The 16,087-nt window shown below is 37.3% G+C and overlaps 1 protein-coding gene across 7 annotated transcripts in view; it reads left to right on the forward strand.

Moving 5' to 3' along the window:
• Positions 1–16,087, forward strand: part of pard3bb (par-3 family cell polarity regulator beta b) — a 343,528-nt gene that overhangs the window by 260,753 nt on the left and 66,688 nt on the right. For all 7 annotated transcript variants that reach the window (XM_077216357.1, XM_077216355.1, XM_077216356.1 and 4 more), the window contains one exon: positions 1,095–1,376. In XM_077216357.1, the coding sequence (XP_077072472.1) occupies positions 1,095–1,376 (282 nt within the window). The remainder of the gene's footprint in view (positions 1–1,094; positions 1,377–16,087) is intronic.

The raw sequence follows: 16,087 nt of genomic DNA on the forward strand, positions 1-16,087 counted from the left end.
AACACATTAATGTACATCCGTATAAAATGTATCACTTAAGTGGACTATCTGGATTGAAGCTGTTGCCAAATGCATGAATATGAGTAAATTAAATTGATCATTGTCCCAGGCTTTCAATTCCCTACATAGTTTTATTTTAATAATATTATAATTACTCAAACCAATCCGGTCATTATCACAAACAAATCCCTTCAGAGTGATTCAAGACACTTAAAATGTCCCGTCCATCCATTCAGAGTTTATTTTGTGATAACGATCGGATGACTGTACATTTATATAAAAATCTCACTGATGTAAAGAAAGCAGTCATTAATGCTGAAGTTAGCAGAATAGAGTTTGGTTTCAGTTTATGCGATGAGTTGATCAGTTAGTTACTGGCTGATGAAGATTCAGATGTAATCTGGGTAGAAAGTTACGTGCCACATGTAAAGAAAGGTATAATTTGTTATTGTCATATGACTCACAAGTTTAGATCTCTTTATTTTCCATCCCTCTCCATCTCATTCACTCTGACAGCTTTTTGTGGTCCATTTTTGAGATGACACACAGCACTAGATTCCTCGTCCTCTCTCTATCTCTGTCTCTCGGTGTATCATGCATATTCTGCCAAAAGACAGGAGAAAAGGATAAATTTAGCTGAGATGCAAGGATGTTTTTGCAGTCATTATTTTGTGTGGTGTTTGCCGAAGCTTATTTGGACTTGGAAACTTGTGAAGTGTGAGCTGGAGCCGTGCTGTTCTCCTCCATATGCTCCAGAGTGGCATTTATTCAGAGAGAGTCTTTATTGACTGAGCCTGTTGAAGCTCCTGAGAGAGACCGAAAAAGAAAGAGGGAGAGGGGAAAATCAGCTGGATGTGTCCGAAAGGTCTTTCTTGACCTTTCCAGTTGATTGTATTTTTGGAGCGGTACTTGAAAGTGTAAATACGATTCAAGTTCAAGTGCTTTCAGTTGCGCTCTCATTGCCTGTGTGATTTCCTCATTTGCTGAATTGAAATTTTAGATCGCATTCCCCCTCTCAGAGTAAAAAGATAGACAAACACCTCAAAATGATAGTTGATGCAAGATAAATTAACATCAGCTTTTCTATGTTAAAGAATTGAGGCTAAGCATCAGGAGTTGAGGGAACGGCAGGTTCGTGACCGGTTCTCCCCACCTGACGTGGAGGATGATGACCTGGACCCGAACTACGCCCGCATCAACAACTTCAGGGAGCGCGTATCATCTTCCCAGCCGCTATACGGGAACCGCAGCCCCTCCCCGCAGAGACCCCCGCCCCCAGTGTCCCACAGCAGAGAGCCGTCCACAGAAGATCCTCTGGACGGCCTGTATGCCAAAGTCAACAAACAACGAAGCCCTCCGCCTACTGCTGCAGACAGGTAAATATGCATTTATACACACATCCTTGCTGAAAAAAACATGCTAAGTGCATGCCAAGCCGGCCTAAGTGCATTCAGTGAGTGGATTTCCTCGGGATTGTGTTGATTGCTGAAGGATTAAAGTTTAAATTGTACAGACTTTTATATTTTTCTTAGTCCTCATCTGTTTACCGACTGTCTGTACTGCAGCTCTTAAAGAAAACTGTCATTGTTCAGCTGAAGTCAGTTCAGTGTTGATTCAGTTGTTTTAAAGGTCATCGATTATTAAATTAGTTCATTTAATCTATGAATGCAGTTCTGAAGAAATAAGTGTCTTTGTGTATCTCAACAGTGTTCGGCAGCAGCGTCTCTACTGTAAGTTTATCTGCTCCAAGAACAGCGCCGCTAGTGAGAAATGTCATGTAGCTTTTAAGTTGTTAAACTATTGATAAAATACTTATAAATTACTGATAAAATCGTCAGAGCAGCGCTGACAACACGTTTCTTTGCGAGTGTGTGTCCGTACTGTGTGTCGGTATGTGTTTGAGTGAGAGAGAGAGTAGGAGAAAAGAGTATGTGCTTTCCATACATAATAAAATGTAATTTTGTTGCAAAAAACATGGAAACAATTTGTTGTTTTTATCCTTTTGTTTACTATATTTATTTGCTCGGTCAGTGTCGTTGTGGGTTTTGGTTATTTTGCTTTTATAGTCTGTAAGGACCTTTGAAATAACTGAAATCATTTGGCGAAGTGATATGGAACTGTAATGCGGTCAAGAGCTGCCTGGAACTACTTTAGCCGTGCGTTTCCCTGAAAATAATAGCACACCTTAGACCGTTTGTCAAGCATTCAACAGCCCCATAGTATAAGTAATAGATAACCACGTTTTAATGTCTACATCCAGTGTAGCATTCTGTTCAATTGTTTGGTGTCGGCAAAATTTTGAAATTATGGATTTCATTCAGCAAGGATGCACTAAATTCAAAAAGAGTGAAAAACTCAATACTTGAAATTCATTTACTCATTCTGCGCATCATCAAAAAAGATTACATGCCAAGATACTAGCAATCTTCTTTTATTGTTATTGTTAAAAATAATAATACTTGTTTTTAACAATTCTAAATTCTATTCATCAAGTTTGACTCTGTTGTATAATATCTGATTAGATACACACTTGTGATGCCTGTCATTTGAATGCTATATTAATACAGCAAGTTGCTCGGCAACCATAAAGAACCCTTAATGCATAATAAAACACACTTTAATAACAAGTTCTTCCTCGCCTTGACTTGTAGTTCTCATAACCTGAAGACATAGTGACAGCTGTAAGCCCAAAGTAGCTGCTCTAATATTGATTCTCTCATTCCTGTTGGATACACGAGCTCAGTCTCCAGCTCTGACACAGCCATGCTGCACTTCCACCCTTTTGATTGAGCATCAGAAATATATCACTATATATGTTTCATTGGCCTCCACCTATGGTGAAGTAATGCATTAGCCTTGGAATTTAGATCAAGTGCATTTTTAAATGAATCGCACAAATGACTTGTGTTTTCACTGACAAATACAAGTCAAAACTTCTCTCTTATGCATGAAGCAAAAGTAACTGGCATGTTCCTGTACATTATGTATATCTGAATGTGTTGCTCCCATTGTCCCTGTGGCTATTTCTGAGTGGATATTTGAGTCACAAGGAGATTCGTTTAAAACAGGAATGTCTCTGTATGATGGGTCAGTTGTTGGTCAGATACAGTAGTTGGCTGAAGGATGTATGCCACATAGAGACAAAGGTGTAGTAGCTATTTGGGTCGAATGACATTGACATTTATGTGATTAAAGTCGAGTTGACGTTGACTAGTCGTTGATGACGTCATTAATGAACATATAAGCATGAACCTCGAGGTGAGACTTGAATACTTGTTCTGTGCACAGCTATGGGATATGAAACAGCGCTCCTACATAAAAGCTTATTTTTATCAGTTATTTTGGGTCGTTATATTCCTCACAGATTTCTGATCATTATAAATCAAATACAGATAATGTAGCACAGTAACGATTACATTTATATGAATGCATTGGTGAGAGAGCAATTGCGTGTGAATAATTCTACCTGGCAGCGTCTCTCTAGTAATAGTGAAGCTGTGGGATTTAGTTTCTAAGAAATATATGCTACTATTCAGTTTCTAAGCTGTTTTGTTGATAAATCACACTGTTATACGGTAGGGGGCGCTTTTACGCATCTACTGTAAGAGTGCTGAATCTCCTGATCAAAATACATGCAAAGAAGATGCAAAAATTAGCTATCTCATCATATGCATATATAAAATAATGTAATCATCAACATTAAACAGCCTATAAATCAAAACTACCTAATGTTACTGAATAAAATGTCGACCCAGGATAAGTTACAGGACTGGGCAAGCATTAGGGGTGTTGATGGAATTGATCTACTCCATCTGTGTTTTGATCATCGTTCTAAATCATAAACAACTTTGACATGATTTTCTCAGCTTTTTGCTCAAAATGTTGCTGTGTTATGAAACTTACCCACATTCAAGTGTTGTTTAAAGATATAATAAAACAAAAAATGTTTTAGTTTAAAAGCAGCGGGACTGTTCGTTCTTTTAATATGTTGCATGTTCAGATATTCTTACAACAAAATATTCCTAGGGCCATGATCTTGTGAAAATAATCAAAAACGCTGGTGGTGGCTGGCAACGTTTTTTTTAGGTGTTTTTTAAAGCTGGCGGGGTTTGAGATAAAACCTGCTTTCACCTGATCAATTTTGAGCATCCAGATGGTCAAACATAGCATCAAACATATCTTGTGGAACGCTCTCAGAGTATGCATTTACTTGTCATTTTAACTATTGGAAAACAGAACGTAAAAAGTGCACTTCAAAGATTTATTACCCTGTTGCGCCCCCTATAGGCCCTGATCAGCGGCTAGTCAACGTCAAGCTTAAAACGTCACGGCAGAGCATTAAAGTCGACTAGTTAACTAGTCTGTGCAACCCCACATTGTCTGCCTCTGTGGTCGGATGTCTCCTACAGCCTCAGTTTTTGATAAATAATCTGGTTTATTTCCCCACCGTTATCTTTTCGCACTCTGTCAGGCGGTGTGAGTTTGAATAGCGCTGCATATTAATTTCTGCCCTGCACAAGTGGAGTATTTTTTAGTGAATTCACGCTGATAGGCTGCTGATGGGTAAATTGAGGATGTGAATGAGAATAGCATCAGTGACTCTGGAGTCAGCGTGAGCACGCTCTCGTGTCATTTGAAGAGTTTGTTAAACGGGAGAGTTGTTCTGTTGTATGGCCTGTGTCTGATTTGAAAGCATCCTCTGAGAGTCATTAAAGCGGCTCGGTTATTTAGACGGACAGGCAGTTTAACACGCAGCCTGCTGCCCACCGCTGTCATAAAAAGTGTCTCTCAATATGTGTAGTGGCTTATAATGTATGGTCAGTGGTGAAGTGCAACAGGATTCTCTGCATCTAGATTGTTTTATTATATTTTTTCACCTTATGAATTGTTTAAAGTTGACATGAAATGGAAGCTGTGATAGGGTTTTCTTCTCTTTTGTGATGTATATCTTAGTGAAACAGCTTCTTGAACAAGAGAAAATGTAGGGCGGGACATGATTTTGACTATGTGGAAATGAACGGATTCTTGGATGGTTGTCGTTTGCTATTGGTTTGCTGTTTTTGTTATGTCATGAGAGGGTCAGGTTGTCCCGTCCTCTGGAAATTATTTTGATTAAAGATTATGAGGCACGCCAACAAAAAAAAATTATGTCATGGTGACTTATTTGACTCTTTGTAGCATGTCCCCTTATAATAAAATACAAAGTACTTTTTTTTTAGCTTCTCATGGCCATTTATACCTTCTTTTGACCTTTCAAGTTCACCCAGAACTGAAAATATAGTCATTGGTACTCAAAACCATTTCTTCTGCAGAACTTTTGTGTCCGTACAGTGAAAATGAATGGTGTCCAAAACAACACTGCAACCAATTATTTTTCATTGTATGAAGAAAAACCTCTAACAAAATTATTTTTCTATGATTCACAGTAGAAATAAAGTCTTACAAGTTTTGAACTATATAAGGTGAGTAAAAGATAACTTGGCTCACAAAGGCTTAGCAGTCAAGTTGCTGTAAATGATATTAATATGCAAATGTATGCAGTGTTTTTGCGACTTTGTTTTCATACATGGCCTAGACAGACTGTGGAGGGTGTTTTACTTTGAAGTATGTCTGCGTAGTACATTATATCATATCATATTTTAATTATTTAATAAATAAAACTGATTGTCCTGCTAGAATCGTGTTGGTGAAAGAGATTGTGTGTATGATGTTCATAAAATGATTCCTTTTTATTCAGTACAGTTACCTAAAGCACAAATTTAACCTGTGAACTGATTTAGTCTCTCTGAAGGCAAGACCAGAGCACAGCACTACTTACTTGTAGTAAAGCTTTTCGACACAATTACACTTGATGTAGACGTTTTGAAGCTGAGGTTTAAATCAGGAAAATTTCTTAAGCTACAGTCCTCTACGTTAGTGTTTCCTGGGTCCACTCAATAAGTGGCAAAAGCAATTAAAACTGGCTTTGGCAAGCAAATATAACTAAGCTACTCTCCAGTAGCGTTAACCTAATAAGAAATTGTGTAGTGCATGGTTTAAGGGTCAATAACTTATAAGAGTGTGCATTCAAATATATATATATATATATAGTATATTATATAATAATATAGGTTGTTGAAAATGGACTCTTTGTATTCATGTTGGTTTCATTTGGTTTTGAAAAGTTTCATAATGGTGATGATACATCACTGTGTATCATCACCTTAAAAGTATCCCATGACTCTGAGTTTGTGGACACAACGTTTTACAATATGAATAAGGAGTGAAGCAGTTTTGTTGAAATATATATATTTTTTCCAAGAAAGGATAATAAAAGTCAAACTTAATCTTAATTATGATATCAGGACAGTTGTATCATTCTGACATTTTTTTACTTTATGCCCCAAAATATATCAAAATTAATTTTAATTTAGAAACTAAAAGAAAAAGAAGTATTTTAAGTTATTGTATTAATTTATTAATTATTTTGAATAAATTAATGCAAACACTACGATTAAAAAATTTGGGGTCAGTACGTTTTTTATTTATTTATTTTATTTTTTTTGTGAAGACATTTATAATGTTACAGAAGATTTAAATGTTTCTATAAAAATATGAAGCAGCACAACTGTTTGAAACACTGATAATAATAAGACATTTTCAAATCAGAGCAGCAAATCAGAATGATTTCTGAAGTTTCATGTGACACTAAAGACTGGAGTAATGATGCTAAAAAATTCAGCTTTGTCATCACAGGAATAAATTTTATTTATTTTTAATAATTGCGAGACATAAATCTCATATCATCTAAACAGCCAATACCAAAGACATTTGTTTCCTTCTCTCCGTTCTTCCTCTCCTCTGAGCGCTCTGGAGGCAGGCAGGTGAAGGACGCGGGAAATGTGGTGAGAGAAAAGAGTGAGGGGCTCTTGAGGTTCTCTTTATGAGAGAGAAGGGAGCGGGAGCTATTTGGCATTGGCTGTGAGAAGGGTCCGCAGCGAGCTGCTCTTTCAGCTCTGTAGTGGCCCACCACACTCGACACGGAAAGTTACTATAACAACCAGACTCTCCAGAGCTCTGCTCCGCTCCAATTAAAAAATAATCATTGTTCCCTCCAGATATAGAGGAAAGGGGGAGACAGGTGACTCTCTTATCTGCACAGGGGCGACTGAGTTCTATAGAGACCAACGGAGCGCTGGAGATTGGCAACCTTTGCTTCCACATCTCCAAAAACACTTTTATAGACAAACATATGAGGATAAAGTGGGGAATCGGTTTGATAAGAGGAAGAAAGGGTCTACAAGGTTGCCAGCTCTCCAGTCGGCACTCTACCTCGCCGTTTGAATGCCGTGTCCTGGATGTGCTCGAGAACAATAGCCCCCACACTGCACTAAGCAAACAGTCCTCCAGTCCTCAATGTAACCCCACCAGGGTCAGTCCAAAACACGGTGCAAACCCATCAAGAGCTACTCCACAGGTTGCCAATGTCTACTTGCGTCCCCCATCAGCAGCCATTGTGGCCAGATACCTCACTGAAACCCCCCCCCCCCCACAAAAAAACCACACTTTTAGGGCTCTTTCCCCTCCCTATCTCCACATGCACCTTCAACCACCTCCTTCCCTGCTTCCTTGGGGCCTGGAGCGCAGCCTCACCATCAAAATAATTATAGAAATCACTAGATGGAGAAAGAAAAGCTTTTAGTGTTGGTTGTGTGAGTGCTGGAGTGCTTTTCTGCCCGTTAATTAATCAGCCATTCTGCTGAGCTGAATGAGAGCTGCAGGCGCGTTCGGCTGCTTTTAAAGAGTGCCAGCCCGCTCCCTTAAGTGTCTCCCCGTATCTGCAAACCCTTCCCTGTCCTGACACCGCTTCTCTGTCTCTCTCATTCACCATCTCTCCCTCCAATGAGGGTTTAATGTGTTTTCAATGTTTCTGAAAGATATGTAGGTAACTGTGTTAGAAAAGGCCAAATTGACAACTAACTAATGATGAATAGTTCTTTAGATTAAAAAATGGACTCAATATTTTATTGAAATATACAAACAGATATATATATATATATATATATACAAATAAACATATACATACATAGACACATACATACATACATACATACATACATATATATATATATATATATATATATATATATATAGCGCTCTATATTCAAATTGAATTAATTTCAGACATGCCACTTTGAAGAGAGGATTTTAGCATCGTAAATGTTTTGGATCTTTTAATATGGACTTTCTGCAGCTTTAGCTGATATTTTTCAACCATTTCCCCCACCAAAACTGTTCACAGAATTCATCTGAAAAGGTTTGGTATTTGAATGAAGCGATTCAAATATCAGTATAGTCTCAAATAAGGGATGTTCACAACAAGTCACAACAAGCTTGGCAGTATAAAATATTGACAAAAAATTAACCTGTACTTTCACAGGGCTTAAGCCTAGACCCAGACTAAAATGCATGTTTGAGCTGGTTTAACTGAAAACAACTTGCACTGATATAAGAAGTTCAGTACAGATAACCATTACAAACCTTTTTTTTTTATGTACCAAAGATTTGCACATTCTCTGATGGCATCTTTTTTTTTTTCTAAATAAATTGAATACCTGAATGAATTGATCAGCATTCAAAGAAGTAAATCTGGTTTAGCCTCCAAAAAAAAAAAAAAAAACACTATATAACAAGTTCATAGAGGTTCATTGTTCGTTCTGAAATCTTTTTGTCCAGGGTTTTTTTTTTTTTGGTGTGTGTGTGCCCTAAAGTTCAGACTCCATGTGAATAGACGTTGAAAGACTGAGAATAAAAGTGTATAGCGGAAGTTTCTTATGGTTTGTGGGTTCTCTGGGTCCTTATGATTCATCTGGCCTAATCTGGAGAACCGGACAAGTGCTACTCATGCGTTCCGCCCCTGATCTTTTCTCTTCCTCTCAAAGCACTTCCCTCATTCTATTTTCCCCTTTTTTCATTCTGCATTTCCTCCTCTCATATTTGTTCAAGAACTTCCTGCCTGTCACTCATTGAAGAAAAGCAATTCCACATCTCTCTCCCATTGAAGCACGTCGGAGAAAAAAAGCATGCACACTCAAACGTGCACGTGTGTGCGCTCGCACAAAGCATTCACTTAGCGGTTTCTTCTAGATGCATCTTGTAGCTTAGCAACAAGTCATGCCACTGCATACTGTGCCGTTCTGTTTTTGGAAACAGGAGGATGTGAAAGCTTATTTCTAAAAAGCAGAAATCACAGATTGGTTTAAATTATATTCACCTCATTATTCCATCTCAGCTTGATTGAACTGAAAGGGAAATGCTTTATTTTCTTTCTTTTTTAGACCTTTTTCGGCGGTGCACAATTTTAGAATTGAGGGTTGAGGATAGAAGACTTGATTACCGTCTTACTCTTAGACACAGATTTGCCTACCCAGAATGCACTCTGCCTGCAGTACAAAGGCTTAGCCAGTGTGACTGGTGTTTTAATGAAACAGTCCAGGCACAAATTGAGCTTCACCTGCGAACGAGAGGACGCGGGAGGGGTCGGAGAACATTGATGGCCTGTCCAAATAATGTTACACCAGCCAAAATACTTCTAATTATTTCCTCGATTGCAGATGGCATATAAAAAGTGCCGTCACTTCTGCTTAGGGAGCCCGGGAGCCGGCCTGTCACTGCGGCCTATCTTTTGTTGTCAAATTTCATTTCTGTAAATGTCCACCAATTAGACCGCCGAAGCCCGCCGCAAAATTACTCGAGGGGAGAGTTGTGGGAAATTGATAGGTTTGGTCCTTTCCTCTCCTCATCCAAACATGGATATGTCCATTACAGCATCCGCAGCCTCGTGGCCCTCTTGTGAAAAGACAATGGCTCGAATTTCTTGCCGAGTGATGTGGGTCACGTTTCATAAGCAGGTTGGCAAAATAAGGGTGGACTTTCTTTCGTCTGATGCGAATGATTGAATTATTCCATGTGACACTAACAGATTTAATGCTGATTTGTTGGATGGTTTAGGGCCGGGATGCTGATTGGTCAACACAGCGTTCCAGCTGTGCAAAAATAAATGCTAAGCAGCTAAACACCTGTTAATCTATCTACTCTTTATATGGCTGCACAACATCCTATTGAATAACATGAAACACGGCTCATTTTACTTTCCACAACAATGACGCTACAGAGAAAGTGACAAGGACGCCATTGACAAATTAATTCTATTTATGACAACATTTTAGAAGCACTCTGCATAAGATGGCTTTTCTGCACTTCAGTTAATTGAGATCAAAGCTTCTTATTGCAAAAATGTTGTGCGGGGACGTTTTAAGTGACGTTTTATAGAGACCAAACTAGGATAAAATTGTAGTTCTAATAAGCATAGTTTTTTTTTTTTTTTGATTGTCACTTAAAGTCACTCTCACAGTGATCTTAATTGTATTTGTGCCATATAAATCTCACTCTGCTCTGAAAGCATATTTTTGTGGAAGCTTGTTTCCGCCACAGAATAAAATGTAATAAAATCAATAAAATAAAATAATATTTATTGCACAATTCTGACTTTGTTTCTTACAATTGTGAGTTTAAATCTCAGAATAGAGTCAGAATTGCGCGATATAAAGTCGCAATTGCATTTTTCCTTAGGATTGGACTTTACCAGTCACAATTGCGAGTTTATATTTCACAATTCTGAGATATAAAGTCAGAATTGTGATATATAAACTGTAAAATGTAAACTCGCAATTGTGAGATAAAAAGTCCCAATTATATTTTAAAATGTTTTATTATGTGGCAGAAACAAGCTTGCATATATTTCTGCCTGTTTGAGAAGGAAAAAATGCAAAATGTTGTGTTGGTTATAGTTCCAACGTGTCACTCAAAAAAGTTACACTTTCAGCTGTACCTCATGTTAAACAATGACCAATAATATTATATTATTATTATACTATTTTTTAAATTATTGTTTACTTCATCAATACTCTGTTGTGTATACTGTATGCATCTTTAATTGCACATTCTCATATGAACAAACATATGTTTATATTACAGTATCCTAAACTATACATTATCTTTTTTACATTACGGAATTGGACATAAACAGGAAAAAGAGTCATGATGGGATGAGTCATGAGTCTGAATCCAACCACCAACACACTGAATTTGAGGCTGTAATATGAATCTTTTTGACTTAAAGTAGCGCTACAGAAAAGTCTTTTTTTTTCACAAATTAACCATTTTATGATGTGTTTGTTGTTATGTGCAGCAAAATTGATTAAGTTGTATTGGCTATCACTAATGACAACTAGATTTTAAATTGTCACAGTTTTTTATTTTTTCTCACATTTACAACAATTTTAGTCTTAGTCTAGAGCCTGGATGTGTCACTGTTGAATTATGTAATACGTTTATATTAGCGATAAGTTTACTCAAGGCTGGTAAATGTTGTGAGTTTAATCATGCCTCGGTGTGTTGCGTGACCTTTCATATCTTATCGCTCGAGCATCTTTGTGTCCTCAGGGTTTTGATGTTTAGTAAATGCAGATTACAATGTCTTTTCTTTTGCTGGTTTCTCAGGTGTACTTACCCACTCAAGCTCTCGTTGTTGGCCTGGGGTAATACGGTAATAATGTGTGTTAAACAGGCATGATAAAGAGTGCTTGAATTGAATTGATTTTTGATTTGGGAGCGTGTGATTGACAGAAGAATGCCGATTATCAACCTAATGAGCTTCTCTGAATCAAATTGGTGGATTACCTCAAGATTCCCCCTGACGGCCCTTAGTGTGTTTGACATCCGCACCCGTTAGTGTGTGTGTGTGTGTGTGTGTGTGTCGATTACAGCATTTCTGTCCTGTTCTGCAGCTCTCCAGGTCAGAAATGAATGTCTCTAGTTTTACAGTGTGTAAATCAGCAGCATGTCTTGCTTTTTATTGACCGACAGTGTTTTTTGGTCCATTGCAAAGATGAAGGAACAGATTGCTCTGTGCCACATGGCTCTGTTCGGCGTTTCTCTTGATGTCTGTGTCTCTATTGTCCAAAGCAGACAAGCCTGTTGGATTTATGTGTGCCCCTTCAGCTTTAAACCATCATTTATCCATCTCTTAAGATCTGCTGACCTGAAGTTTCTCTCCAGCACACAACGGTTAATAGACAGAGAGGGAGGTCGCCCTCAGACCTGGCAGGGGGTTGTGTCGAGACAAAGAGGGAAAACTGTTCACTGCGGGGTGACTAGATGAACAGAGAGATGTGAGCGCGGTGAGATGGAGGATAAAAGAACTGAGATTTTCTGCACATATCACATGGTGTGCGTGTTTCTATGTAACTCTGTCATCATTTACTCACTCTCATGTTGTTCCAAACCCCTATAACTTTATTTCTTCTGTGAAACACAGAAGGAGATGTTTAGCAGAATGTTCATGCTGAGGTTTTCCATATTATAAACATGAATGGTGACCAGAGACTGTCCAGCTCCTAAATAATAATAAAAAATAAAATAAAGAGTAATTTGTGCACCTTTAAGTCTTCTAAGGTCGTCTTATAGTTTTATTAATATAAAAAATGGTAACACTTTGCTTAAAACCTTTATATATAATTATAAAAGTATTTTAATTAATGGTGTCTTGTAACGCACCTTATAATGCATTACAAGGTTTTTTGTACTGTTTGAATTGTAACTACATTTTTAATATTTATTAATTTAACACACCTTTAGGAAGTATAATGCATTAAAAGACATGACAAACAAGCAATCTACAAATATTATAATGAATTTTAACTTTGGTTACAATTATTTATGGAAAGATATACTGCATTATAACGTACATTATGAATTCCATTATAATGCACTCTACATAAAGGCTTTAAGTAGCAGGGCTTGAATTTCGGTGCGGGATTGCGGGTATTGCGCATTATTTTAATCATTCCCGCAGGTCTTGCGTTTATAATGCGGGAAATTCCCGCAAACATTCATTCAATCTAGCATGTAGGCCTTTGAGTAAATTTAACCTAACAGATTATAAGATCAAATCAGTCATTTTAAAACATTCTGCGAGACGCAATTTCACAAACATTGTGAGTGATTCTGCCAATGCCGCGTCTTCTCTGTCTCTCAAAATAGGTTACACAAGGCAAGCCAATCGCGCTGCAGCTGCAGGCGGTGATTCTAGACTCGCGTTTCAGGAGTCGGGACATTTGATGGAAATGTCACTTGTACAATCGGGCCATTGCATCGTCACTATTGTTTATAATTTGTGCGTCTTTTTAAGTCTTACCTATTTAAACATTCAAGCGATTTTAAACCGCATAACAAACAGCTCGTGAGTAACAAAACTGAGTTCTTTTTCGCGAATTATAGCGCTTTAACGGTCAAAAGCACACAACATTGTCTAAATTCCGGTCTTGGGGAGTATCCTCTCAAACACAATCGGTTATGTCTTAAAAAAATAATACAAAAAGAAAATGCATGTGACACTATAAGAAAAACAGTATGGGCCGTTCACGTTCAGGCCCTGAGTAGTGTTACCAAAAATTCATAAAATGTAATGTAATGTTAAGCTGATATTAATCAAACAGGTTTAATCCAATATGTTTAGCACATTTACTGAACTTTAAATATATAATAATAAAAAAAGAAAATTGTAATGAAGTTATACACTGACATTAGTCCTTGGCATTAAAACGTTAAGGCCTGTTCACACCAAGAACGATAACTATGAAGATAACAATAATGATAATATTATTAATAATAATAACGTCATTGACAAAATGTTCGTCGTTTATGAGACAACGCTTCTCCACCATTAATAGAATTTTCCGTCTTTCTGTGTTTTCACTGTTATATAATAGGGGGCGCTATTACACATCTTCTGAAAGAGTAGTGAAACTCCGGATCAAAACGCAGGCAAAAAAAGAGCATAAACGTACATCGTAAAAGTACATCGTAGTCTTTGTAAAAAAAAAAAAAAATACAACAAAAAAGATTTTCTCAGCTTTTTTTTATGAAACTTTCACACATTCAAGTGTTGATAAAAAGGAAACCATAAAGCTAGTTATTTTTCTTAAGCGGTTGCTCTGTTCTTTCTTTTGATATTGCATGTTCAGATATTCATACAACAAAATATTCTGGAGGCCATGTGATTTTTGTGAAAATATCAAAAACTCTGGCGGTATGCGTTCTGTGGCCTTATTTCAGAAACTTTAAGTTTTAGTTTTTTCAATAACCATGCATAAACAATATTCTCTCCAAAATACAAACATGCACATACATGTTGCTCACATATTATGGTAGCCCTGTTTGTGCTAAATATAGTGTAATTACAACTTTGCCATTAATTTATTTATAAGCAACTGAAAAAAGCACAAATGTCAGGGCATGTCAAAACATTTCAAGGACCCCAAAAACACCTTAGACCCCAGAGGGTTAAAAAAAAACCCCGCTGACTGGAAAAAAAAGTTAACATTCTGCAAAATTTCTCCTTTAATGTTCTACAGAAGTTCTGAAGTCATATGAGATTAGAACAACATGATGAGGGTGAGTAATTGATATCAGATTATGGGGGGGGGGTTGAACTATCTAACCTAAGGCAAGGTCCCTTAGCCCGTTATTAACGACTCCATTCATTTAATATCTCTCAGCCTCCGTGGGATGCAGGCCAACTACCCAGTCACTTGAGTATATGAAATTAGTAGATAAAATCACAACTCTTTTTGTTTCGCAGCCGAACACTAAATTCGCCCCTCGTCGCAGTCACACAGAGACACGCCGCTGACCCAAGGGAATCGATACCATTGGCTGTAGTTAATGCCGTGCTCCCCTGCCACAAGGAGAGAGAGAAAATAAATATCTTTACCCTTTATTGAACTTTCTCTTGTAATACTCCTGTAGAATGAGCTTCTGTGAGGGAAAGAGCAGAGTGCAAATTAAGCCTTTCTTAGTCACCAGGTGCTGTGGCTCAGCTTATCAGAGGAAACGCTATCCGGAGAGCCAGTGCCCTTATTTGATTCCCGCTGCCGCCCACCACTTCTCTCCCCTTCTTCTGAACCCTTCTCACTGCTTACTGCACGTGTGTATATACTACACTTCATACGATCTGGTATTTTTTTAATAATCATTTTTTAAATCTGAAATAAACATTTTAAACAATATCCTCAATGATCCTCTTATGAAGCATCCCCTAAAATATAACAACATTTATAATTTTTCATGTTTTAAGACCCATTGAAAAATATTGACAGACAACGTTGTTTTTTGGATTTTATCGAAACCAAACCAAATTATTCATATCTATATTGTAGTATGCTGTACCCTTCAACATTTTTGTGTTGCTATTTTTTGTTGTTGCTTTTGTCTTTTTAAATAAATTAATACTTTTATTCAACGAGGATGCATTAAACTGAACAAAAGTGACAGTACAGACAGATTTATAATGTTACAAATGATTATATGTAAAAGAAATGCCGTTCTTTTGATCAGCATCTTCATCGATAAAAGAAAATGTATCACAGTTTCCACAAAAACAATATTAAGCAGCACAACTGTTCAACATTGATTTTAAGTTATTGCGCAGCAAATCAGCATATGAGAATAATTCTGAAGGATCATGTGACACTGAAGACTGGAGTAATGATGCAGAAAATTCAGCTTTACATCACAGGAATAAATCACATTTTAAAATAGATTCAAATAACAGTTATTTCACAAATATTACAATGTTACTGCTTTCTATATACAAGTCAACATCTATTTTTGATCTAATATATCAAGTAATATGACTTTAGTAGGTCTATTTGTCACACTTAAAAATGATTGTAGGATTGACAGCATTGCATTGCAGGAAATGCCAAACCTTCATATTTTGCAGATCATCCATTCCATGCATACAGAACTGTTGTATACCATCCAAAGTATACACACTGCAAAAATAGTAAATGGCTAGTATGGTAATATGCCATTCTGAACATATTCTCTCACTCTCCCTTCCTCCATCTCCCCCTGTTTCATAGCCTGTGGCCATATTAATGTTGAGTTCCCTCTGTGCGTGACCAGCTGAGTTTATGATTATGTTTGGAACTGCAGGCTATGTGTATATTCAGGGGTGAGTGTATGTGCACTCATGTGTATT

The sequence above is a fragment of the Siphateles boraxobius genome, unplaced genomic scaffold, assembly GCF_051911475.1.
Source record: "Siphateles boraxobius isolate OS27281-9 unplaced genomic scaffold, OSU_SipBor_1 7, whole genome shotgun sequence".
NCBI lineage: Eukaryota > Metazoa > Chordata > Actinopteri > Cypriniformes > Leuciscidae > Siphateles > Siphateles boraxobius.